The sequence below is a fragment of the Acanthochromis polyacanthus genome, chromosome 5 (genome assembly GCF_021347895.1).
Source record: "Acanthochromis polyacanthus isolate Apoly-LR-REF ecotype Palm Island chromosome 5, KAUST_Apoly_ChrSc, whole genome shotgun sequence".
Taxonomy (NCBI): Eukaryota; Metazoa; Chordata; class Actinopteri; family Pomacentridae; genus Acanthochromis; species Acanthochromis polyacanthus.
Window position 1 is genome coordinate 21,598,941 of NC_067117.1, and position 26,285 is coordinate 21,625,225.

General features: G+C 40.7%; 1 protein-coding gene and 1 long non-coding RNA gene across 2 annotated transcripts in view; one reads left to right on the forward strand and one right to left on the reverse strand.

Moving 5' to 3' along the window:
• Positions 1 to 1,021: 1,021 nt before the first annotated feature.
• LOC110956267 (A disintegrin and metalloproteinase with thrombospondin motifs 9) overlaps positions 1,022 to 26,285 on the reverse strand; it is a 49,823-nt gene continuing 24,559 nt past the window's right edge. Inside the window, exons 25-40 of the mRNA XM_022201618.2 lie at positions 26,070 to 26,237; positions 24,248 to 24,496; positions 23,096 to 23,257; positions 22,710 to 22,886; positions 17,488 to 17,658; positions 15,278 to 15,454; positions 8,337 to 8,507; positions 7,944 to 8,138; positions 7,301 to 7,430; positions 6,799 to 6,893; positions 6,095 to 6,189; positions 5,834 to 5,967; positions 5,385 to 5,476; positions 4,484 to 4,588; positions 3,403 to 3,511; positions 1,022 to 3,211 (exon numbers count right to left, since the gene is read on the reverse strand). Coding sequence (XP_022057310.2) covers positions 3,422 to 3,511; positions 4,484 to 4,588; positions 5,385 to 5,476; positions 5,834 to 5,967; positions 6,095 to 6,189; positions 6,799 to 6,893; positions 7,301 to 7,430; positions 7,944 to 8,138; positions 8,337 to 8,507; positions 15,278 to 15,454; positions 17,488 to 17,658; positions 22,710 to 22,886; positions 23,096 to 23,257; positions 24,248 to 24,496; positions 26,070 to 26,237 — 2,211 coding nt within the window. The 3' untranslated portion in view covers positions 1,022 to 3,211; positions 3,403 to 3,421. The remainder of the gene's footprint in view (positions 3,212 to 3,402; positions 3,512 to 4,483; positions 4,589 to 5,384; positions 5,477 to 5,833; positions 5,968 to 6,094; positions 6,190 to 6,798; positions 6,894 to 7,300; positions 7,431 to 7,943; positions 8,139 to 8,336; positions 8,508 to 15,277; positions 15,455 to 17,487; positions 17,659 to 22,709; positions 22,887 to 23,095; positions 23,258 to 24,247; positions 24,497 to 26,069; positions 26,238 to 26,285) is intronic.
• LOC127534206 (uncharacterized) lies at positions 14,857 to 18,493 on the forward strand. The gene is made up of 2 exons (XR_007942242.1): positions 14,857 to 15,469; positions 16,377 to 18,493. It is a non-coding gene; the product is annotated as an uncharacterized LOC127534206 (long non-coding RNA).

The window sequence follows — 26,285 nt, forward strand, 5'->3', positions numbered from 1 at the left end:
TTTTTATTATAAAATAATGGTTACTACTTTAAAGCAGAAGAATATTAATGTCAGTAAAACAACTCGGTAATCTCTTATTCAGATACTACTCATACCAGGCTGAAGGAAACATACAAGAAACCAGGTGTAAAGGCAAGATTACATGTGATAAGTTATAATTTCAGTTTTTAATGAATAAAAACTAGATGCTTTGCTTCTTGTTTTAAAGGTTATATAGTCTTAGGGTTAATATGTTGTCCTGTAGTTCGTTAAATCTATTCAAAATGTGTTATTTTGCTCTTTTTTTAAACTTCATTTGGATGTTTGCGTCTTTGTGCAGACTCAGGCAGCTGTTGGAGACAGAAAGTTTCTACATAATTTCTTTAAATCTGAATTTAAGATGTGTTTGCAATAGATGATCATGTGGTGTCACAACTCCTATGGAAGCCAGTCACATTTCAAAATAAAAGAAATTTTAAATGCCCAGCATTTCCATACACTGGAAAGAGTCCTCCTCATCTTTGAAAATGAGAATTATCCATATATTAATAGATATTAAATTGTATTTAAAAAAACATATCTAACATAAATGACTGAAGTAGAGTGTTTTTGAAGGCCTTAAAAACAGTGTCTAGAGTAGACCTTTAAACTGTACTCAGAAAATTGGATACACAAATCTGCCACCAATAAAGATCAGTCTCTCAGTTTATTTCCTGCCTGAATTTGTTCTGCAATAAATCAGATTGGTTTAGGAGGACCTGTGATGACGCCTGCTAGATGGCCTGATAATTCACTATTATGAACACAGACAGAGAAGAGATTAGATCCATAAAACACATCCGTCAGACTGTTATGATGGTGTAAAGAGGGTAATCATAATTAAGCAGAAGTGTTACGGAGCAGGAATTTTATGGTCTAAACATTAACCCCACTATCATCTTTTCATGATTTTTACAGCCGGTATCCCAGCCAATGACACATCAAGGGCAAGGTTTAGGGGGGAAATGATATATTAGTGTGAAAAGCAGACGGACAAGTGCGGTGCGTGTCAGACATTTTATTAATCTCCAATCATTGCCTTATCCGGTCTCATCCATAAATCATCCTTTTCATGTGGCAGCACCAAACTCTGCTTAAACAGTTTATGCAAATATGACACATTTATATACACAAATAAATGCATTCATAAAACAAGAAATCTGCTGCCAGATGGTTCATTTCATGGCAATACGGTGTGGTGGTCCATAGTCAGTATGGAAAAAGCTTATGCACATTCACAAGAAAAGATAAAATAAATACTTGCATGTAAAATAAAGAATATAAAAAGAGACTTTAAATTGTTAAAAGCTAATAATACACATTCAGTTGCCTGATAAACATGAGGCAAATGTGTAAAATAAGATAAATACATTTAAATATAATAATCCCTTCATTTATGGCACCTGAGAACTATATTGGCTGAACTACTTTCTGACATTCACATTGAGAAGTGCATTTGTCAGCTGTAACTGTCAGTAAAACACAAAATATTTTCTTCCCCGTGTCTTTTATTTTTGTTTCATTGCAGATTAAAACTGTGTTTAATTCCCTTTTGGTTGAAGAGTGCGCATTATCACATAAGGCACTGGAATAGCACCACACAGAACAGCAAATATGGCTTCTTAATGAGTTGTACATATGTCTAACGTACAAATACAAATCTAAAGACTAAAATGAATAATTTCTTTTTGGATTTTCATCTACACTTTCTGAATTCTTCTGCAAATTTCGAAACAAAACAGCTCACAATACTGCAGAACAGTGGTGAAAGAGATATAAAAACATACACAAAATCTTAAAAAAAGTACCCTGATATCTTCACAAAGAACAAAATGCTCTGAAATGGAGCTTATGTACAGTTTGGACAGACTCTTTAAAAAATCAAACAAAGATGGAAAACAGAAAGTGAGGTACAGGAGGCAATGGTTTACAAGCAGCATCTGGACAGAAATCACGCTGCAGGGCCTGCAGGTTCAGCAGTTTCAGAGGTGTCTCCAGGGTGGGATTATTGTGTTATATCTCCAGAGCATCTACTAGAATTTTATTGGCCTGAGGGGAAGTTTTGAATTCTTTCAAGCTGCTGCAGATAAGATAACCGGACTATTCTGTAAAAGCTATAGGCTAATGGCTCCCACTGTTCACTGCACGTTACCTGAGAGAAATGCAGGAACACACAGGAATTTAGGTCTCTGATGTCGAGCAGCGTAATCTCTGTGGGTTTTGTAACCTATACTCATCCCTTTATGATCCAGTAATGTGTGTGTGTGCATGTGTGTTATGCCTCAGTGTGTTTGTCTATGGATGAACCTCCGGCATATCTGGGCCGTACAATCTAAATGGCATTTAGTTAGAGACTGAACTGACTCCATAAAAGTACTTCAAATTACCAAAGCAGTGTGGCAGCAACACCTGGCCTTTTCCTGCAGTGTGCAAGTGCTGCACCTGACAACAGCTGGACAGATGCAGATGGGGCAGCGAGAACACGGTTTAGTTGGTTTGTGACACCTGCTTTTGGATTTGATCACTTACAAACAACATTTTACAAGCAAACCCAGAGGACGTGTACCTGCAAGTACTATCACTATTTTGAAACAGTGAAATATGTAATTTGCTATCTAATGCAATAGTCCCGCGCAACTAGGAAGTCCTGAATGTCACATCTGGCTAACAAATACATCCTAAGTAGGAAATTGGAAAATATATATATATATATATATATATATATATATATACATATATATCAGTGTGGTTAAACTGCGTAAGTCTGCCATGTGTAACAAAAACCCTGCTTGGAGACACCTCACTGCATAAGAACCACAGGACTGGTGACCATCACAACAATAACATCATTGGATAAAACAAATGGCTGTAACACATGGAATGTGGAGTAATGACAGCACTAAAAAAGTTAAATAGGCTAATATACAAAATGGAAGGCACATTCTGGCAAAAAAATCTCATACATGGCAACTGTTTGGTGTTTGCTACTGCAACTCTTAAATTACACAAAAATACAAAAATAAATGGTGAGTACAATAAATAAGACATTTTATCCTGCTATTTACAGTACTTACACCAGATTTATTTACACTATACACACATGGGATTTAAAGAGGTTATGTGAAGGATGGATTTGAGCTCAATGCGATGGCTGTAGCACCAAAGAGGAGTGATGTGTTCACATGATGAGCACCTAGATGAGATGAATGGAAACGGATGCAAAAAAATCAAAAAAAGATGCACACTCACTCAATCAGTCATTAACAGCTCATCAATCTGCACACTAGTATGAAGACCAGACAAAGGAAAGTTCTGTGTTTTTGTGATTTGAAGCATTTGATATTCGCATATGTACTGTTAACACATTTCTAATGCATTCCACACCTGTTTGATGGCTTTAGATCTACTCCACTGTTACAGGCAGACTGCGGCCAGAGGACGGTGTACATTTACCACAGTAGCCTCCACACATTCCTGACACTCTGCTGCCATCCTGAGGACACAAGCAGAATAACATGAGCTGTGGAAGAATCCATTGCAGGAACGTACATTTACATGCAGAGAAAACAAACAGTGTTAGGTTTGGTAATATGACATTACACAGGCTACGTGTAAGATCAGATTTCATCAGCACCACGGCTGCTGTCATTTTTCACCTGTCTTGTGGAAATTTCTAGTCTTTTCTGCCTTAACAGTGAAGGAATTGGTATTTGGAAGTCTGAGAATCTCACCATCTCACCACTTTCAAAGTAAACTGTTTTGGTGGCTCTGGAATCTGATATCCTTTTCTAAAAGGCATACAAAGACTGAGGCCCACCAAGCAGGCTGTCGCCAGGTATGAATTGGATGATAATCACCCGCAGCAACAAGCAGAGAAATACGAGCTAATTACTCATGATCATTTGCATGCAGCATAATGACGGTTTCATACAAACATCTACAAATAAAAAGAAAATTGCATCAGGCAAGTACGCCAAAATCACTATCCCACGACATGAAAGACACAGCATGCTGTAAGTGGTTTGTCTGATCTTCACTGGAGTGCTGTCTCCATCCCACTGTCACAACCAGGCTTTAGTTAAACTGCCTGGAGTGCCCAAAGTGGGCCAGCTGGCTTTGGATATCAGGCTGTGAGCACTTTTTGGCATCGCTGCAGCCTCCTGTTTTTGCCTTGCCAAAAAGTGCTCTCCAGCCTGATCTCCATTTCAAAAGTGGAGGGTGGGTAGGCACTTGAGAGAGCAGCTGCCCAATAGAGCTCCTTTCACAGCAGGTTTACAGAGAGAAGAGGAGCTGGGAACACCGGGCCGACTTGGGGTTAAGCCCATCTGGTGGTTTAAAGCCCAGAGGAAGGAGGGACTTTTCTCCTTCTGTTATATGATTCTGAACATTTGAATATGCTGTCTCATTTTTGCAGTTATTTTGTGAGTTTCCTCTTGGTTATAACCACATTTATGTGACAAATTACCTGTGATTTTTGTATATTAGCTACTGCGTAGTTGCCCTGGGAGACCCATGAGGTTTCCTCGGCTACCTTAAAACCTGTTCCTGACAGGTTTATCCTAAACCGACCCTAAAAAAAAAAGAGAGGAACAGAGAGAAAAAGTGTAAATTCAATATGATAGTGAAATATATGTGCAAAAAATAGAAATAATGGAGTATTGCCATGCACTTTGACACACTGACTTTTAAGGGTCAGCAGCAGAAAAAAGGAGGAAGCACAACATTACAAGGTCAAGAGTAGAGAAGAAGCTCAATTAAATTAATGATTACATCCTTCAAACTGCAAATATTAACTTTGTAATTTTCAAATCTGTTGCATTTTACAGAGAAAACATCTAAATGTATTAGGTATAATATTCATAGAGTATTTATTTGTATGATGACAAGGATGGACAGATGAAAGGTGACATGATGTGTTTAAAATGCATAAAATTCAATAAGAGAATACATACAAAACAGCACAGAACACATACAAAAAGAAAATACATATAGAACAGATGAAGACACAAGTATCTGATCAAAGCAGCACACAGACCATATTGTCAAAGACGACAGGACAAGAAGCAAATTGCAAGGTGGGTTTGTTTTTTGGATGAGACATATTTCAAATTTATCTAGGCATGAAATGACATGGTAGCGAATAGTGCCTCTGCCACGGTCCACATTTTGACAAGTCCTAGCAGGACAAGCACAGGTGTAATTAATAACACTAATGGCGACTACATTCCTTTAAAGTTCCTGGTTCAATGCGTTCCTGCTCATCTGAGTGGCTCTTCTTGATAAAACTGAACCATCACTGATGTTACTCATTACACTTCTCCTGGTGTGACAAGTGAAATCATTTTAAAAGCTGTCTTTATTCTTACCTGTGGACAGCGGGCGGCGCTGTAGCAATCTCCAGCTGTAGCAAACGGAACACTCTTGCCTTCGCGGGTGACTGCAAAATTCCAATCTGTAGCTAAATATCAAGATAAAGCCACAAACGTGTCATTCGTGAAAATTTCTGTCTTGAAATTTGCTATGATAGCTTGCATTTGCCATAATGACCAAATCTTTAGGCATTTACAATAAATCTTGCCCTCGTTTTAAGGTCAGCCAAATGGCAATAACAGGATGATTCCGTCTAGTTAGAGCAGTTTCACTAAATCCCCTCAAGCCTTGTAATTGTGTGTTCCTTAAATGAACCTTAAAGACATCTTGAGCCCATTAACCCTGGTGAACACGGACATAATTAAATGGCAAAGGAAGCTCTCATTTGGGAGTAATGCAGAGTTAACATTGGCACAGGATGCTGCTGAGGTTGTGGGCAACTCACTGATGATGTTCATCTTCCTGAGGTCCAGGCGGACTTTGGAGAAGGTGGTGATGCCTGCAGCAGTGTAGTCTCTTCGACAGTCACAGTCTTCTCTTCTGGAGCCATTGGCTGGACACTGGGTGGGGTCATTGAGCCTGGGAAACACACACGTACACAAAAGATACCTTAGCTCTTCCCACTTCTGTGGAAGTTACAGCCAGGAGTCAGCTGGATTTTGTAGCGAAACAGGCTGTACTCATTGTTATCCTTTTAGCTGTTTACCTGAAGCCAAAGATCTCAGAAAAATTCTCCTCTTCACCGGTTGTCAAGGTGATGTACTCCTGCGGAGTCTCTGTCTGCATTCCTGCACAGTAGACCTGAGGGAAAAAAGGGCAAAGGAGGAGTAAAAGGAGAAGTAGAGGTGGGAGACCAGACGGAGGTGGAGTAGCGGGGAAGTAAGGGTAAAAGAAAGGCATGGAGGTGATAGGATGGTAGAGAAAAATAGCAAATTACAGAAAAGGTGCAGACTTGGAAGTGGCGAAAAAACAACAACAACACAGGATGTTATAATAGCTATGTCAAAGCCACAGACAAGACAGAAGATTGTGTATATATTGGAAAAACACAGTGCACTCCCTAAAAATGACCTGAGCAGCCCTGTTGTGCAAAGTCATTTTGAAAGCAGTGAAAGAATTTCCTCTGGCACTGTGTTGTGAAATGTGCTGCATCTATTTGCAACTTTTTACACGAAGCCACAGCGCCAGAAGTATGCCTAAACACATGCAGGCAGAGATTAATTTTAAGCACAGAGACACATGTAAACAGTGCAGCAAAACATTATGTTAGTGTTTAAGTCATTTGAAATGTCAAGAGAGAAAAGAGAGAAGCCTTAACAAGTGTCTGTTCCTCATCATAAATAAAAGCTGTTATGGCTTCACAAGCTGTGCTTTGTGTACTGATGAGGTAAGAAGATGATATTATCTTACCTTGAGTGCTTTTCCTTGAATGCTGAGAAAGTGTTCGCTGTCTGGGATGGGGCCATTAATGCTCAGGATGTCTTGACAGCTCAAAGGCAAATGGCCTTGAGAAACAAAAAGAAGTATAAATAAGTAAGTATTCAGGAGTGTATTATTCAAAGATTTAACACAGGACAGGCATTCGGGCTGTATACACAGATGTGCACACATCTTTCACAAATTTCAGCAGTTAAGTCAAGTGTGGCAAATCACTTCATCGAATCAAAGAAAACCAAAAGCCACCCACTCTTTGATGTCCCATAGTACCGTAAGGGAAGTAAATACACTGAACAGGAAATCTTTGATGCTTGCCTCGCTTCATAAATATTTCACTAAAGGCCAAATCTCTGAGATGACCGAGTCGTGTTGAGCCATACCTAATACAGGAATTTGAGATGCTTTCATTTGGCTTGTATCTAATCCTGGTAGCCTTGACTTTGGTTAAAAGGAGCAGTTTTCTTGCAGCACTCACAGCTTGGATTCCTGCAGACTTTTCTGGCTTCTGGCCTTGCATCTTGAAAGCACCTATTGCTTTGTTGACCATCTGCCGAAACACACTGCACCGTCCGCTCCTTCGCTCCATCCCCACAGCTCACTGAACACTGAAGGGAAGCAGAAGAAGCGAAACGGTATGAAAGTCAAACACGTGGATGACGGTATGTGCAAAATTTTGATCTTCACAGTGGCAATTTGAAAAAGATCAAAATTCATGACTAAATTTTATCATCTGGTTTCTACAAAGGTCAAAACTTTTATTGTTTTAACCTATAATCTGTAAAATGTCGCCTTATTTACGCAAAAGAAAATCATAAAACACATAAAAAAGCTAACTAAAATCCATATTTGTGTCTCTTGAGATTAAAGACAGATAAGTAATATCAGTTAATGTTCATAAATGTAGTGTAATTTGCTAATGGATGCCTGCATGATGATAGAAAATCTTTTAATTAGCTGCAAAACTGGAGGAAAATACTTTAATTTGGATTTAGAAATGAGTCAGTCTCTCATAAAGCACAAGGCCTTTGATTATATTTTTTAAACTAACACAACAACCATGTATATGTCTCTCCTTGCTGAAATACTGAAAAATGACGAGACAGCATGGACTCGCTCACCGGTCCCCAGATTCCAGCCCTCCACTCCTGTGGCGATGGGCACGGGTCCAGATTACAAGGCATGTAGCTCTCAGGGGGGGTCCCGGGGCAGTTGGACAAAGACTGATGGCCGTACTCATAGTTGTCATTGTCCACATGCACCTCACTGCAGGAGATCAGACGCTGGCGGTAGCCCTGGCCACAGCTGGCTGAGCACTGGAGAAGAGAATAGATCAGTGGCATGAAATAACAACAGTGATTTCTGGCATTCCCACATCACCGGATTGAAAGATGGTGATTTACATGAATTCCTCATGAAGAGTAAAGTACTTTCTGCATAAACAAACAAAAAAAAAGATCTCAAAACTTTCACTGATCATCTAAATGCTGCACAGTTTTTTTTCTGCCGCTCACCTCAGTCCATTCTCCTGTGATCCAGATGAACTCACAAGCATGAGTGTTGCAGCTCTCTAAGTGTGGTGGCCTGATCTGGTTCACACAGTACATCTCATGGACCTCCTGCTGGTTGTGGTCTACACACTGCAGAGCTCGTTGTCGGTGGCCCGATCCGCATGACTTACTGCACTATAGTGGAGACAAGACAGACACTGGTGTTTTACTGAGATACCAAATTATATACGAGCGGTATTATGAGAAACACTGCAGCATTCCTAAATTATAGATGCTACATAAAAGGTATTTAAAAGGTTGTTCTTTGGAATAAAGTGGATTTAATTACAGTACACAACAAAAGTGAGTAGACATCTGTGCAACATCACTTTAATATCAAAGAACTCAGCATTCTCCTCCCAATAATTGCAATACTACTATGGTGAGGAACCCAGCACAGTAAAAGTCAGTCCACCTTTCATTACTGAGCTTCAAACCTTTCATTTTTTTAGCTACTTCATATGTCCACCTGTACTTTTGATAATAGACTAAATCCTCCTCAGCATGGGCGATACAAAATTTTCTTGAGAAGTGCTCTGCTATACTTCAGAGACTACTCTAATCAGCTGCTCTTTGCTGAAGGGTTTGTTGCTCTATCTTTCTCTTTAAAATACCCCAAAGGTGTTCTAATGCATTGAAGCAAGGCCACAAACTTGACCAGGTCGTATTTTTTCTTCAATAGAAACTCTTAAGTGATTTTGACAATATATTTTGGGTCATTTTCATGCTGGAATATTCAATTTCTGTCAAGCTAGTGGAGACTATGACATTATTTTGGTTTCTCCACAGGCATCTATGGTGTCATCCACACTCACGGCCCATTTTATTAGGTACACCTGTTCAATTGGGCTACACAACGGCGTAGTGGTTAGCACTTTCACCTTGCAGCAAGAAGATCCCGGTTCAAATCCCGGCCTGGGCCTGGGATCTTTCTGCATGGAGTTTGCATGTTCTCCCTGTGCATGCGTGGGTTTTCTCCGGGCACTCCGGCTTCCTCTCACAGTCAAAAAATATGCTGAGGTTAATTGACTATTCTAAATTGCCTGTAGGCGTGAGTGTGGTTGTTTGTCTGTACATGTAGCCCTGCGACAGACTGGTCCCCTGCCTTCGCCCGAGTCAGCTGGGATAGGCTCCAGCGACCGTAGTGAGGATAAACCGGTGTATAGAGAATGGATGGATGGACATCTGTTCAATTGCTTGTTAACACAAATAGCTAATGGTCGCAAGGCAATGCTTTTAGGTATGTATACCTGGTAAAGACAACTTGCTGAAGTTCAAACTGAGCATCAGAAAGGGGATTTAAGTGACTTTGAACTTGGCATGGTTGTTGGTGCCAGATGGGCTGGTCTGAGTATTTCAGAAACTGTTGGTCTATTGGGATTTTCACATACAACCACCTCTAGGGTTTACAGAGAATGGTCTGAAAAAGAAGAAATATCGAGTGAGCTGTAGCTGTGTGGATGAAAATGCCTTGTTGATGCGAGACATCAGTGGAGAATGGGCAGACTGGTTCAAGTAGATAGAAAATCAACAGTAACTCAAATAACCACTCCCCCAACCACAGAATGCAGAATACCATCTCTGTATGTACAACACATTAAACCTTGAACAAGATACAGCAGCAGAAAACCACACCGGGTGCCACTCCTGTCAGCTAAGAACAGGAAACTGTGGTTACAATTCATACAGGTTCACAAAGGAAATGATGTGGTCACTAATCAAGAATTACATGAAGGGAATTTCTTTAGCCGGATCACTGCATAAGCCAGGTCTCCTGCATCTATACGGAAGTATCATACTCCTTACTTGTGGATTTCTTTCCTTTGCATTGTTATATATCGCTGTTTCATTCAGGGCTGCACAGTGTGTAGTGGTTAGCACTTTTGCCTTGCAGCAAGAAGATCCCTGGTTCAAATCCCAGCTTGAGCCTGGGATCTTTCTGCATGGAGTTTGCATGTTTTCCCTGTGCATGCGTAGGTTTTCTCCGGGCACTCCGGCTTCCTCCCACAGTCCAAAAATATGCTGAGGTGAACTGATTAATCTAAATTGCCCGTAGGTGTTAATGTGAGTGTGATTGTTTGTCTGTACATGTAGCCCTGTGACAGACTGGTGACCTGTCCAGGGTGTCCCCTGCCTTCGCTCGAGTCAGCTGGGATAGACTCCAGCAGCCCCCGCGACCCTAGTGAGGATTAAGCAGTGTATAGAAAATGGATGGATGGATGGACATTTATTGCAAGCTCTTTTTTGGATGTTTCATTCAAATAAAATGCTTAATGGGAAAGGCATGGGACTGCGACCTGGTGGCAGCGCCATCTAGCAAAATAAAAGGATATGAGATTAAAAAAACTGCTTAAGATATCACTTCCTGCATCAAAATGAAGGAACTGGCTCCTATAAGACTTGATTTGGACAACAGAAGATTGGAAAAACTTGCCTAGTCTGATGAATCTCAATTTTAACTGCAACATTCAGATGGTAGGGTCAGAATTTGGCGTGAACAACATGAAAACATGGATCCATGCTGCCTTGTATTGATGGTTCAGGCTGCGGGTGGTGGTTTAACGGTGTGGGGGATATTTTCTTGCCACACTTTGGGCCCCTTAGTACCAACTGAGCATCGTTTAAACACCACAGCCTACCTGAGTATTGTTGCTAACCATGTCCATCCCTTTCTGACCACAGTGTGTCTGATGCTATTTCCAGCAGGCTAATGCTTCACATCACAAAGCTCAAATCATCTCAAACTGATTTCTTGAACATGACAATGAGTTCACGGTGCCCCAACGGCCTCCACAGTCATTGCATCTTAATCCAATAAAGCACCTTTGGAATGTGGTGAAATGGGAGATTTCTACTTCTTCTACTAAAGAATACATTTTGATTTGTTCATAGGAAGAAATATTGCACTTTCCAAATTAGAAAAAATCCTGATATTCAGAAACAATTTCAAATCATTTGTCATGTAAGCAATATTTCACAGCGGTGAACTCACTCCTATTGGCGGAGGCTTCAGATTAACAAAGTAGGGGCTCACCCTCAGTGATTAAAAGGTACGGCATCAGTGCTTTAGAGCAACAAAAAGGAAGAGCAGTTAAGCAGGACTTTTACTACTTTGTACTGTGGATGAAAAATGTCTAAACAGTAGATAAGGCCTGAGACAGCAATGTGGTTCTGAGTGAAAGAACCTTAGCTCAGGACATAATCAAGTCCTGAGTAGAGATTGCACAGCTTGTAAGTCCTGAAACTGTTTACACTCCATGCCAACAATGTGTCTGATACAAGGTCTGAGGTGAAATTGATGAGCAGTGTGAGTCTTAATATCCAGGCACTTATCTGAAAAGGATATTGCAGTATCTACGCTTTTAACAAATCAATGAGCTATTTTTTATTGGCAGACTCCAATCATCTTATTGTTAAATAGATAAAACTTGTGCTGTACACTTGTGTTTGACCTAATACATAACCGGTCACTCCTATAGCAGCTACTAGATACTGCCTGATACAAATACTGTATACTTTTTAAACAGTTGGAAGACAGGTAACATGAACGATCGACTAACATCTGTCTAAGCAAGTTGTAAATAAACACCAATATCTTTGATAATAGAACAATAATCTAATGGTAATTGCAGAATTGTTTGTTCAGCCTTTCATACCAAAACTGACCTCTATTCAGACTTTCAAAAACTGAAAACCAGCCTAAAAACTACTCTCCTACATTGGAAACTTAAAAAGTCAAACAGTAGCACTGTGAGATTACTGACTGGTTGTTTTCTCAACCAAAATAGGGGATTCCAGTGTTCTTGGAAGACAGCGTGTGTTTGTATGAAAGTGGTATTACGTCACAGAATCTCAATATCTTAACTCAAATATTACGACAATCAAACAGATGAGTCCAACACTAAACATCTTAGCAAGGACTCAGAGTGGTTTCCACTTGCGTCAGAAACACTCAGTGCTGAACATTGTGGTACTACGACTACAGAGAGTCCAGCTGGTCTTCATCACTCTTAATATCCTGAACACTGTCAAACAACTGAAATACCTAGAACTGCTGCGCTGAGTTGTGCTACATTGACAGGTTCTCAAGTTTTAGTGTGTTTAAGTAAAACTGATGGTAGAAAAGGACAGTAAATATTTTATCCTAATACACAGCTTAGATCTGCAGGGACAAGATACATGCGTAAAAGGAAATAACGCTGACGTAAGACGTAAGTATCTGATTTGTAGAGTCAGTGTGAGAGCATAGAAGACATCTGCATGTGTTAACCCATGGCAGTTGCCAATTGCATCTGAACTGTTGTAATTGCATCCAGCTGTTAATTGGGACACCCAAGCAGGGACCTACAAACACTTCTCTACACTAATTAGAATCTCCTTTCCGAAAGGCATTTCATGCTGCTCAGTGACCCAGATTCAACATCCCTTGAACACAGTGAAGAAGAGACTCCTGCTGCAGATGCCTGTTCTAATAGCCTAACCAACAAGGATATGTAGCCTCTGGCATTGAGAAAATTGCTGACTGTTACCCAGCAGGAATGCTCCCATTAAAGGTAGCATAGGTATAAGTGCAACTTTATATAAAGGAAAAGTTTTTGAGCAAATAGTAACATCACCAAAGTAAACTAAAAAAAAAATCAATATTACATATTGTCAATTGTGATTAAAATACACTAAATTAACAAAAATATATTATATAATAAGCACTATTGACTAAATAACAAACATTGAAATGTTTAAGAATTATTTATTGTAGTTTAATTTTGAAAATTCATCTGCTTTATCAGGAATGCTCAAGGTTTATTTTCACACCAGAAAGAGATTTTATTGATAATACTCTACAATGTGATCAGCACAGACTGTATATGAAAGATGGGCATAGGAACTGGGGCATCACCCATTTGCATGTAAAGGTGCATGTGGATGTCGTAAAGCCCTGAGTTTAGAATTTACTTGTTTTTTAAAAAACAGATATGACATAGACGACTTGAAGCTATCAACTGAGAGCATAAACTCATTTGGAAAATGTTTACTGAGGTAACAAATTAAGTGAGAATCAGGGTGATTTTCTTATACACTTTAGTACAGTCTGAAAAAATCCACAACCACATAAGTGCTGGTTATTAGAAAGAATGCAATTTTAAGGCACTTCCCACATAGGCTTCACCTTTTTCAATCTGTGATGGCCAGAATGAAAAAAATATTATATCACGGGAATAAAATTATTGTCTTTGAGGAAAAAATGTGCTAGTTAGAATCACGAGAACAAATAGGCTTAAGGTAAATGTGTACTTTCAGAAACATTGTCTAATTATAATAGCTTACAATTACTTGCTCACTGAGATGAAATGAATGACTTCTTCAATCTAGCCTGAAAAATAAAATTAGGTTTCATCTCGTTGAAACAATTAAAGTCGCTGCTTTTGTTCAGAATGTCAACAGGTGTCAATATTGCCAGGTGACAGGAAACGTATTGTTTAGCATCAAACAGCTGATGAGGCAAATAAGTCGTCCATAGGCCAAAGCGTGTGATTTAAAAACATTCAGTTCAAATCCTTTGCATCCCTTGTCGGCCACATCCTTCAGGTGATGCGGTCACTGAATCTGGACTGTTATGGTCGTGGCCTGTTGCACTACATCTCCTCTATCCTGGCAGTAATGACCTATTATATGCAGTCTAGTACTTCAGTTCCTGCATCCTGATTGGCCCCTTTGTCAATCCCTGCATCCATTGTCCTGCCTACCTCTCCAGAGCTATCAGCTGATTCGACTAGACCTGACTTGTGGCCTCCAATCAAGTCCCACATCTGACTGTGACAGAACTGTCAACCCAGCATTCTGGGGCAGCTTTTGTGTGTAGTATTCAGTTTGTCCATGTGTCTCTTCAGTGTTATGGCTTTGTATAGAATCTATTTAAGACACTTGCAGTTTCATTTGAAGTTCAAGGCTTACTTATCGACAGTCAAAACCTTTTGTGTTAGTAAATCAATGCTAGCCTATAGGCAGGGGTGATACTTCCTCTATATTTCGGTTGGTTAGTCTAGTTAGGTTTTTGGTTTTGTGGATATTTTTGTGAACATTTTTTTAGATATACTCAAGAAGAAGTCAGGTTCTATTTATTATTTATTTTGTTTAAGTAGCACCCTTCACCCTTAGTTCCTCATTTTTGTGTTCTTTTAAAATATACACTTTTGAATTAATCACCTGTGTTCACTCCAGCCAAAGGACAGAGACACAGCTAATGACTGCAGTGGTTTACACTGGAGATAGTGGAGTGGCAACAGGTGCAAACAACCCATCAAGTCTCAACAATTTGATTTTAAAAAGGAACTGGGGAATAGAGGATGTGACTTCACCCATTTCTAAAAGAAACCCGCCTACTTCAGAGAATTAAGTAGAGAAGGATTTGGATGGAAAATGACATATCTCATAAGAATGAACAGAACTATTCACATAGAGGCAGTAATGTGAATTCATACATCACTCACAGCACGAAACTAAATGAGGAATGTTTCTTTTTTTATAGTCTTTAATCTACTTTCACTTGCTCTTTGCAACCTGAATAATAGTTTGTATAATTAACAGGATCTGACACCCACAGTACCACATTTTAAAATGCTTCAGTCGCCTCTGAAAGAGCACAGGAACCATTTGTTAATGACAGGAACTAGGCTTCGGCTTTGTTGGGTGAGAGGGAGGGGAAAAAATCTGATTCTCATCAGGGGCATGAAGCAGCTCGCCTCCTCTCCTCTCCTCTCCTCTCCTCCCCTCTGGCCTCCTGACAGGCAGCAGCGCAGCAACGGCTCAGACTTCACCAGAAATGACAGAGCAGATTTCATCCTGCCGGGGTGAAGCAGAGCGAGCTAAAACTGCTTGCTTCAGCTCACCGTGTTCGCCATTCTTACCGTCTGCCAGTCTCCTTCTCTCCACCGGTACCGGGAGGGGCAGTCGGCCACCCGGCAGCTCTGGCTGGACGCCGGTCGGGAGCGCTGGGGACAGCCGCTCTCCAGCGCGCTGCGGCGGTCACCGAGCTGACAGAGGACCTCCCGGCGCTGGATGCCGTCGCCGCATGATGCTGAACACTGAAATCAGAGCGGGTAAGAGCTTTGAGGAAAGTAAATCCAGACTTTTTGACTTTATTAGTTTATAGTTGTGCATCAAGTGGACATTATATTCCCCTAACATTGGTACAGTAATCATGAATGCTATTTTACTTTTCATTAGACCGTCTGAACTGATCATCACTGTATAACATCTATTTTAGGGAATGAATGGCCATTAAATTCAATCAACATACATGCATGGATTTTTGTTGGATTGTCTGAACTGATTCGTTATATATCATTTACTAAAGGGAATGACAAACTAATAACTATTATATCTTATTCTTTTGTAATTATTACCGAGTTGTGTGTGGATGTCATTTTAGAACCATTCAACTTTTATTAGCTTTTTGTTTGCTTGTTTTTTGACTTGGCACTTGGTAAAACTTAGACTTATCTCAACAATTTTAAATAAGATGTTTAGAGATGTACTGTTTCCCCTTGGCATTAACCAAAGTGTGAGTCCTCTTGGGTCTACTGGCTTTTCATCAGTTTTTTTTAATGATGTAGATGATTCATCCACTATGCATATTTGCACCGTATTGTTTATATTGATTGACATATGACAATGTTAAGATAATAAAGCCTCCGTGTTCATGTGTAAGCAATATGAGTGACACTGACATTTGTGTTGCAGAAAAGTGAAGAAATTAAAGTTTGCACCTTGAAAGGATTTCTGATTAGTCAATCTGTGTGTAATCAGCAGCAGAAATGCTTGAGATGAAAGCCAGATTTGTACGCAGTAATACCAAACACATTTCTACCCAGAACAAACAGAAAGAGAGGGTTTGGCTGATACAACTGCATGCAACAACATTTTTTAAATTGTTTTCAGCTTCATATTTAGGCTTTTGATGTGATTTTGCACTAACTAATATCTGACTTGTTTCCTTTCAAACAGATGCTGTTCCTTCTGAACAACCTGCACTGCATTCATGTTAATGTAATTCTGTTGGATGACATTTTAACGATGTAATAACAGCAAAGGAAGCATTTTTGCGGTACACTGTGACAAAGAGTAAGATGTACTGTTTGTTTCCGTGTCATGGTTTTAAAGATTTGGACATGAATGTATACAAGCACATTGTCTGCTACATATGTAGTTACATGTTCATTCACAACCTAAAGCCTTTGGACCCTGAATCAGCTTGATGCACTGGACTGGACTTTACTAAGAGCTTTGAGTTGAGTATCATTCTCTCCTGGCACGCATCCTGCTCTACAGCTGTTTAGATCAGACATCCTCTCTGACGTATGGAGCGCAGATGTGTCTCGGACTGGTGGAGTGAATCCAGAGAAAGAGGACAGGAGAGGAGAGAGAGGGGAAAAGAAACGTAGAGGACAAAGTGAGGGAAAGAAAACGGGAACAAGCACATGGCAAGTTTTGTGGCTGCCCAGGTGCACTTAGTGACTTTTTCTGGCAGGATGAAATACCTTTAGCAGGGCATTCAACGAAAAGACCAACATGTGGTTCCCATCGGGGAGGCAGAAGATAGTGGTAAAAAAAAAGAAGGGGAAAGCGGGCTGGGAAGAAAAAGTGTTCTTTGGGGGAATTCAACAGTGAGAGAGGATAAAAGGCACAGAGAGGAGAGGAAGGTGAGTGCCAAAGGAAGAGAATATATAGAAGTTGAGTAGGGTAGATTTTCACTGGCTGTACTTCAGATCAAAAAGCAGAGTGCACATCCCGCCTGCTGTCCAGCTCAGTGCATTATAATGTTACACCCTCAGAGCTCACCACGTCAAACTGTCTATCTGCTGCCACCCCAGGCCTGTGCTGCACCCCGACACACCATCATGTGATGTGTAAGACACCCTGCCTCAGTTAGAGGCTTAGCATGCTGCATAAATACAGTCAGGTTCAGCTGCACATGTTTCACACATAAGGACATAGTTGCCAGCAAGCTGGTAAGCATTAAAGTAGAAAGAGAGAGGAAAAAAAAAAAGCCGACATGTCTGGCAGCGTGAGAACAGAAAATTGAGGAGTGTTTTATGGCAAGGTCAGAGCGTCCTACCTCTCCCCAGTTTCCAGTCTTCCACTTGGGGCATCGTCCACCTCGGCAGCGCCTCTGCTTGCTAGGTCTGGGGGACAGGTGCTGGCAGTTTTCTTCTGGGACGGGACGACCTGACTTGGTCACACAACTCACCTTACGGGACTTGACACCTCTTCCACAGGCGGCCGAGCACTGCAAAGGAAAGAAAAGGAGGTAATTAGAAATCAAAAGTTAGATTTTGTAAAAGTATGAAAAGTGCATGCTCCGAATTGAGAAAATTCTGATGTGTCTGGATGAGGGTTAATATACTGCATATCAGATTCATCATAAACTGCATCTGCATGACAATAAAAAGCAGGTGTAATTAAAAACATGGTTAGTAACTCATTAAATGGTGAATCTCTGTTTTTTTTCCCCTGATAAAAAAAACGTGAACATTTGTGACCCAGTTACGTATCAGCAGCCTGACCAATAGCAAAGCGTGCCCAGTCACCCCGGCAGCAGTTTGTTTCACCTCCGGGTTCACCGAGTTACGGAAAGTCTAACGCAGTGTGACAGGCAGACACACACACAGCAGTGTTACAAGAGGGAGTGGAGCAGGGCCAGACTGTGCTCAGATAATCAAAGGGGGCGTTGCATACGGGGATGGATGGGAAGCGACAGGCTCAGAGTTGAACGAGTGCGTGGCCCAGCGTGTGGTTCTGTCCTGATCAGCAAGGGACTGTACTGGACAGGAACATGCTGTGACCTCTCACCTCATTCTGGGAGGACGAAAGGTAGGAGGGCTAGTGGAAGAAAGGGACGACTACAATCCTCTTTATAAACACAGGCGACTCTCACATCCCAATTTCATCTGTTGTGCGGTGGATTTATTGGAACTGTGTCATTAGTAGGTCATTCATTCAATCAGTAGGGGTGAGATTCAGTTCAGTTTTTCACCAAGAGGTAGAAAATGAGCCCTAGCGACTTTGTATGATTGCTTTGAAGATATTGTGCTTGAATTTGAATAAAAATGAAATGAACTGTGTTGCTTTTGTGTCTTTTTCTAAGATAGCACCCACAATGAATCGTAGTACATAACAGAAGAACTTCATGAGAATTGTCGGTGTCAAAATATGAACCACTGCTGCAACAGAATTAGTATTTTTTAATGTTACTGACTGACAAGAACACGATACACACATTTGTTTTAGATGAACTGTGGAAAGTTAGTGTGTAATCACAGTGGGAATTGGACCTTCTAAAGGTTAAAGTCATTAAAGAAAGGCATTTACAGACCGAGACATTCTTCCTCGCTGTTGTTTAGTTCAAACCTCAGGTCGTTCTTCAGTACATTTTTACGCAGGCTTTCCTGCTGTTGCACGACACTGAAACAATCACAGAATACCTTGAGAATTGGTACAAATAGGTCAAATTGAAACCTCAAGTGTTATATCAGTCTGCCACCTCCCACCCCCATTCCAAAGCAAGGTTCATTAACTTTGCCCACAAGGTCTCTGGACTTCTGTAATTAGCCAGTGCACAAACACAAACACTATTTTCACACTCTTGTCCTTAACAGTTTCCATTTCATTAGATAATAAAAGGGAGGCACCTTTAATGTGAAGTACAATGAAAAACATGTTGTTGAGTGGCGCTATACAAATGAAATTGAACTGAAACTTGAAAGCATGATTTTATTTTAGGTCAAATAATGCACATTCAACATAGCTAATAACCAATCTGACCAGGTTGAATTGGCTTACGAACAAGTTTGAATACTTTTTTGCCATCCTTGGAGTTTCAGACACACATCCACAGCAACCAAGCTTTAGTCTGCACTATGATGACCCCAGCCTCCATTGTCTGCACAGTGTTTTAGAACTCTATTGAACACCTTTTTCATTGTTTTATTTAGCTCTGGATCACAGACAATTTCCCAGAAGTCGGCCTGTGCTGATGGGATGAACCGGGAAGGGGCCCCTCCCCAGATCAAAAGTGACCTTTGACCTGCCAGTGCACCACTGCATTGTCTTGCTGACACTTGCCCTTATTTGAGTCACTGTCAGTGGCCCCCACAATGGCACACTGTCATCAACCCACATTAGACGGCAGCAGAGGGCCTGACAGAATGGAGCAAAGGGGCGCTAGCAACTTCATAGCCGAGCACGCATCAACCAAGCATCCCAGAAAAAGCCTGGGTATGCATGAAGAGTGAATGGGCACAGTGCACGAAATGGGAAGTATACTGAGGTTCTGTCAAACAGCACAGCGATTTACCTTGACGGAAAAGGCTTTGAACTCCTGACACAGATGGTAAAAACATTGTTGCTAACAGAGGTCAGCAGAGGCCCTGACCACATAAAATAAGGGCATTGCTCGCTGATTTGTATGTTTTCATTCAGGGGAAAAACACCCCCTTGGGTTGAATGGCAGGGAGGACAGCTTTATAAGCTATTTGCCAGACATCTTTTTAAACCTTTTAGCCATAAGTAAAGTGCTAAATAATATAGGCCACTTCCTTATCCACAAACACACTATAATTACCGTAAAGCTTCAGTTAGTGATGTGGAGTTAACTATTTCAATACAGAGCTTAGCAGCAGGAGCACAATGCTGCAAGCAGCGAGGCTATTAACGTTAATGAATGTCGTTAAAGGCTGGTACTTGGATCAATTATCTCAGTTTCTGCATTTTTAAAACAACCAGTCCACGGAAGTTACCAGCAAATCAGATTATTTTCCCCTTTCCCCCTAATTTTCTGTGACCATGTCTTGGCCACTGCATGTGAGGGAAAAAAAATGCTTTGTTCAAGTAAGAATGAAAAAAAGCCTTTGATAGTACCTCTACTTCACTTTAATCGTAACCTTTTCTGGAAATGAACAGAAATCCAACAAAATCCATAAAAAATTAAATATTGACATAACATTATAATGAATGAACAATAAATACAAGTAATTACATAAATATACAGAAATATTCTTGAAATATAGACTAATACTGCCATTTGTGAATAAGAGACATACATTATGCTTATTTCAAGAGCCTGTTGATATAGTGTTTTTGCTATACTGCTATTTGCACCAAGAGGCTGACCACAAAGAGTCAAACTGCTAAGACTGGAAAATGAAAACTAAAAGGGAATGCTAGCACAATTCACTACGATGGGTTAACACTGTGTTCTACTTTCACTGACTGAATCGAGATTTGAGTTTTCGCTGCCTTACAATCACACATGGGAGGCATTACAAGCAATAGTGCTCATTAGTAAATGATGTGTGGTAAAAAATGTACTCACTGCTGTGTTAACAGGCCCTTAAAATAAGGTGTGATGTCAGTAGACATTTATGACCAGGAAGAGTCAACTGGGTGGGCTGCAGGCAAAGTTGCCCCTAACCACAGATTCTGGATCAGTTCTCACTGTAATCATGGAGATGGTAAGCATTACAAGGTGGGAGATGACACACACATCAGATCTGTGTTTAGGGCCATCAACTGCACTGGGTAGCCTCAACAACTCATGCTTAATCTTAGCCAGCCAAAATCCCTCCAGTGCAAGGGAGAGAAAGATACGGCAGGGGGGCAATCATAACAGAGACTGAGGTAGACACATTAGGTTGGCTCAGAGTAAGAGCTCTGGATACAAAACACCATTAACTTCCCCTGTGGTCACAGGTATCACATGTTCAAAGTACGACATTTAACAGCCCGTTCTCTTAAAGGTTAAGCAAGTTATTTGATGGACAATCAAAGACAATTCAACATCATTTCATCAAATCTGTGATACACTTTGCATTTCGCTGATCAATCTGATCAGTGCACAAACTGCTCATGGAAAGAAATAAAAAAGTACAGAAGAGGCAGCATCGAGAAGCAATGTGCCACAATGAACACCTAACCAACCAAAAATGTGATGGTTTATTTTTGATATTCATATCTTATATCTCCCTTGTTTGGCCAAAGCACCACTGTAGTGTAGGTTATCATTGTTTAATGGCTAGTTGAGTTGTGTTTTGTTCCAAGTGAGGTATTGTTGAGCATAGCATAGCATATTTAGCAACTCCAAGTACTTACTGTACAAAGCAAACATTGACTAACACAATATAAATACACTTATGTCAAGCACCTTAGAAGCAGAGAGCTTTAAAACTATTGTTTTGGCCACACTAAGGAAAACTCTCTGCCATATTGGAATACAATGGCTATTAGTTCTAACTAGCACAAACTCCATGAGACACTTTATTTTACAGTGCTGGTACAGCTGCTGTTTTTTGGTCTTTACTGCTGATACTGGACGTTTCAGGCACTTTTGAGTTAACATATATCTGCATCAGTGTCATTTTAGGGCAACGCCACTGTTGATTTCATAGCAGGGGGTAAACATGTAAACTGTAAAATAAAGTGTCTAAATAACATTAGTAACTTCTCTAAAAACCACATGTGCCTTGAGACAAATTGAATTCTTGATACAATAGCCATTTCAAAGATGTATATAGTACAAAGATGTATATAGTACACAGACCAGATACAGTCCTATGTAAAGTTGGTGCTTTTTATGTTCATAACAGAACATTGATTATATTATGTAGCACCACATATTTGGAGATTACGGGCCATTCTTTGGATAATAAAAGAACAAGGCATCATACTGTATATTCCTGATATACAAAAACATTCATCAGCATTTGCATATGAACAATGATTGGCTAAATGTGCGAATACAAAGAGCTAAGACACAAAATAAATCACTTTTTAAAGTTAATGCTATATACAGGAGATAAAAAGGAAAAAAAATATCTTAATAAATAATCTTTAAAAACAATATTTTACAAAACTAACTTTGATTGTGATACAAAGTGATCCTGAATTTTTCAAAAACTAATACAAGGCTCAAGAACAGTTTTAATGATAACGAGGACTGACAAAAAATGTCCTTATGTTCTTATGGTCACAGCTGTCACTGAAGTAATCTGTGATGTTTTTTGGCATTTTGCGAGTGAGCGTATCATTACCATTCAAGTGCAACAGAAATTAGCTTTCCGAATGTCTTGAGGAAACGCTGACCAATCGTAGGCACCAGAGAGAGAGAGCAGGAAGTGGAGTGGGTTAAAGTTAAAGTAGAGAAGTCGGAGTGTAATACCTCCAGTGCACAAGCGCCACAATCATCCTGCTCCTTTAAGACCGGTTTTGAAATAGTAAGACTACAGGTATTTGACAGTATGTGAGGTTGAGAAACAAGGCATAGAGTATTTTTTATGAGCGTACCGAGCTCCATGGGTCTGTGCTCCAGTGGGGGCTAGAAGGACACGGCTGAGTATTGCACTGCTCGCGATCTGGTGGCTTGTCGTGGATCTCGCAGCTCAGATCGTTGAAACGCTCGCCATTTGGACGCTGACACACCACCAATCTTGTCTTTATCCCACCTCCACATGGCTTAGTGCACTGAGGAAAACAGGGGGAGAGGTTCAGGATAAAGTGTTCAAACGTAAAAAAAAAAAAAAAAAAAAAGTGGGGCAATTTTGTTCAGGTGAAAATAGATCTGTCTTCTGTGAAGCACTGCGATTCCTAAGGTATTATTTAAACACAACTGACCATCACACTGCTAGATCAATGACACTCAAGAGCCTTTGTCAAGTTCACTGGTGTCTTACCTCTCCCCAGTTGCCATAGATCCACTGTGGACATGGCCCTGACTCACAGGATCGTTGCTCACTGGGTCGGCTGCGATCCTCACAGCTGTTGGCAGGGTAACCATTCTCATCCTGGCACACTACCACACGCCGCTGGAAGCCTCCTGCACATGTGCTGGAGCACTGTTGTTGAAAAGATAAAAGAGGGCATGCTGTCTAAAAGACGGTTCTCAAAATCTCAGTGTATAGGTGTCAGTGACTTCCTGAGGTGTATATTCATTTGCAATTTATTTAGACACAATGATGAGCAAACACAGCAAAGTAAAACTTCCAGCTGTGAAGTAGTAAATCAGTGCACCGGATTTAATGCACGTCGTAGACATTCCAATGGATCTATGTTTACTTTGAGATATATACTATGTGCATGCAAGCCCCCACAAACATCCGGACAATACGACTAGGAGGCGTCTCATGTCAAATGACTGAACCTTTCTGCTTCTATATTCAAGTTCATATCCTCAGGACAGAGGAAGGAAGAGTCACTAGAAATAGCTTTAATCACTTCCCAGAATTATATATGGTCAAAGTTATTTTTGGTAGTCACTTAACCATTTAAAAAAAACAATGCCACAATTCAGAAAACAAGAAAAAGATCCATTGGGTCAGTCTTTGGTAATTAGGCCAAGACAAGAGCTGTTATCAAGGGCTGTATCAGGATACAAACTGTTCTACCAAATTACAGGACTTTGCAGATTACCTTTGTGTTTCAATCTTTTATCCGTACAACACTTAGCACAACACACGGGAAAACAGCTTGCCTGCCTATGTCCAAAGGTAATAAAATCTGCCTGCAAGGACCTCTAAAACCCACTTAATATCTTGTTTTATTTGTTTTCTTCCATTACCAAAACTTACCAGCAATTGATTTAAATTTTTCTTTTTGCTACACACACGTGAAAGTGAATGACTCATGGCATGAGAATGAATTTGTGGATTTTCCAAAACGGCCTTAAACAGTTCTTGGTGTGGACAGGCAGTTTCTGTCTCAGTTCAACTCTACCTTATTTTATTGCTGAATGATGGGCTAAACAAGAGTAACACAACATTCAGTTGTTATGTGCAAATGTTTGCTGCACAGTGTGATAAAATGTATTTGTGTGTAAGATCCCTCACCGCGCCCCAGGGTCCAGTCCGCCATTGGTGGGATTGGCTACGGGGCAGGTTGTTCCTGGTGCTGGTGTTTGGTGAGGACGGCAAAGGTCGGGACTCACTGGAGCGGGACGGGCATTGAGACATGGCGCAGTCCTGCTCTGTGGCAGGACGATCGTCTGGGTCGCACTCACTAGCATTCACCTCTTGGTCGCTGAAGTTGACACACAGGACCTGTCGTGTCGTCTTTCCCTGGCCACAGGTTACGGAGCACTGAAAACCCAAACATATAGAGAAGATGAAGAAATTACTCAGGAACATAAACGTGTATAAACACAAATTCACATGCACCAAATGTAAGGTTCTCTCTTTTTCTTGCTTTTTGTGCTTTTTTCTTATACAAATTTCAACTTAATGTCATGTTTTCTCACTACTCAGCACAACACCAAGTTCAGTCTGCTTTTCCCCATGGTGGTCTGGAGCAATGACTGTAGCTGTTTTGTACAGCCAAATCTCAATACTTCAAGATATCTAAACCATTTCACTAGGGGCAACCAACTGCCAATTTAGTGACCTGTTTCCTTGCTGAAGGGCAAACCAGAGGTGACCGACAGATGTTGCTACAAAAAAAAAAACTTGATCTTGATGCCAGCAAACTGCAAAATCTGCACAGAAATTTCAGAAACAAAGACATGGTTCATCCATGCAAACTGACAATGACAATATCCTTGAAGGATCCAAGTTTACATCTTATATTGACAATAACACAAGGGAGATCTTCCACAAAGCACAAATGGTGTCTCCCACAGCTCCTCCCTTGCAGAGTTTCTGTCTTGCATAAGGTGATCTATTATACTTATGCAACAGCAGTCTACTCCAAAACCTGGCTTGGAGTTAGGCTGTCCAGAGGTTTACACAGCTCTGTCACAATGTTTCATATGACTATATATACTGTAAAGTGGTTGTGCATGACATTGATATAAATAACGTGACACAAAATAAAGCCGTCGTTCAACATGCTGTAACCTGTACAGATCCTGAGAACAATTGCAAAAATATGTCATATTGTAGCGTGCTGCTAGATGGAAAAGAATGTGTTGTTTTGGAATCATAAATCTAGTGTTGTGTGTCCGTGCATGGCTGGACCAGGCCTCTGAAATCTTTTCGGCCTTGGAAAGAACTGTTTCCTTTCAGGGGGTCAATGAGTGTCTTTGGCTTGGTGGTATACATGTGGGTGTGCATGGATGTGTGTTTGTGCGGGTTGTGTATGTGTATGGTGACCAGACCTGCAGTCTGACTGTACTGTATCACCAGGACTCTGATGAGAAACATCTGTAAACAAGACTGGAGCCCCTCACTGCAGCCCCTTCCATATCCCAGATCCAGAAACTTGCACTTCACTCCCAATTCCTCTCTCTCTTTCTCAGATGCACACAAACACACACACACACACACACTCCTTCTTTAGCCTCACTACAGTCCTCCTCCACCAGCTCTCCATCTACACTTGCATTCCAGCTGCCACTCTGTCTCACACTAACATCTACAATGTGCATGCAGGCACTGAAGGTCAGTGTAGGTGAAAATGAATCCAGAGTACACTGAAATAAATAAACCTTGAACATTTGTGTGGCAACAACAAAGGCAACAATGCTGTCTGTCAGCATAACATGAAGCAGATCAAAAAGGGAATGATTATTTAGTCAACAGGAACATTCGCTTCCAAATTGTTCCACCACAACATCACAGAGTGGGCTTGTAAAAATTTTGGTGCAACATTTTGAGATAATGTATGACAGCTGGGTCAAACAACTGAAGAAATTATGATGATGCCTGTTTTTCTTACCACTGTCCATTCCAGCACTTTCCACTGTCCACAAGCCACGACCGAGCACACTTCCCTGGCCGGGGGTTTTGGTAGGTGGGCACATGCCGACTCCTCCGCCACGCCACCCTGGTTGTCACGACAACTCACATAGCGCATCCGTGTCCCTTTGCCACAGCTGGCACTGCACTGTTGAGCAGGAGAGAAAGGTTTAAAAGCTGGAAACCAACAAACAGA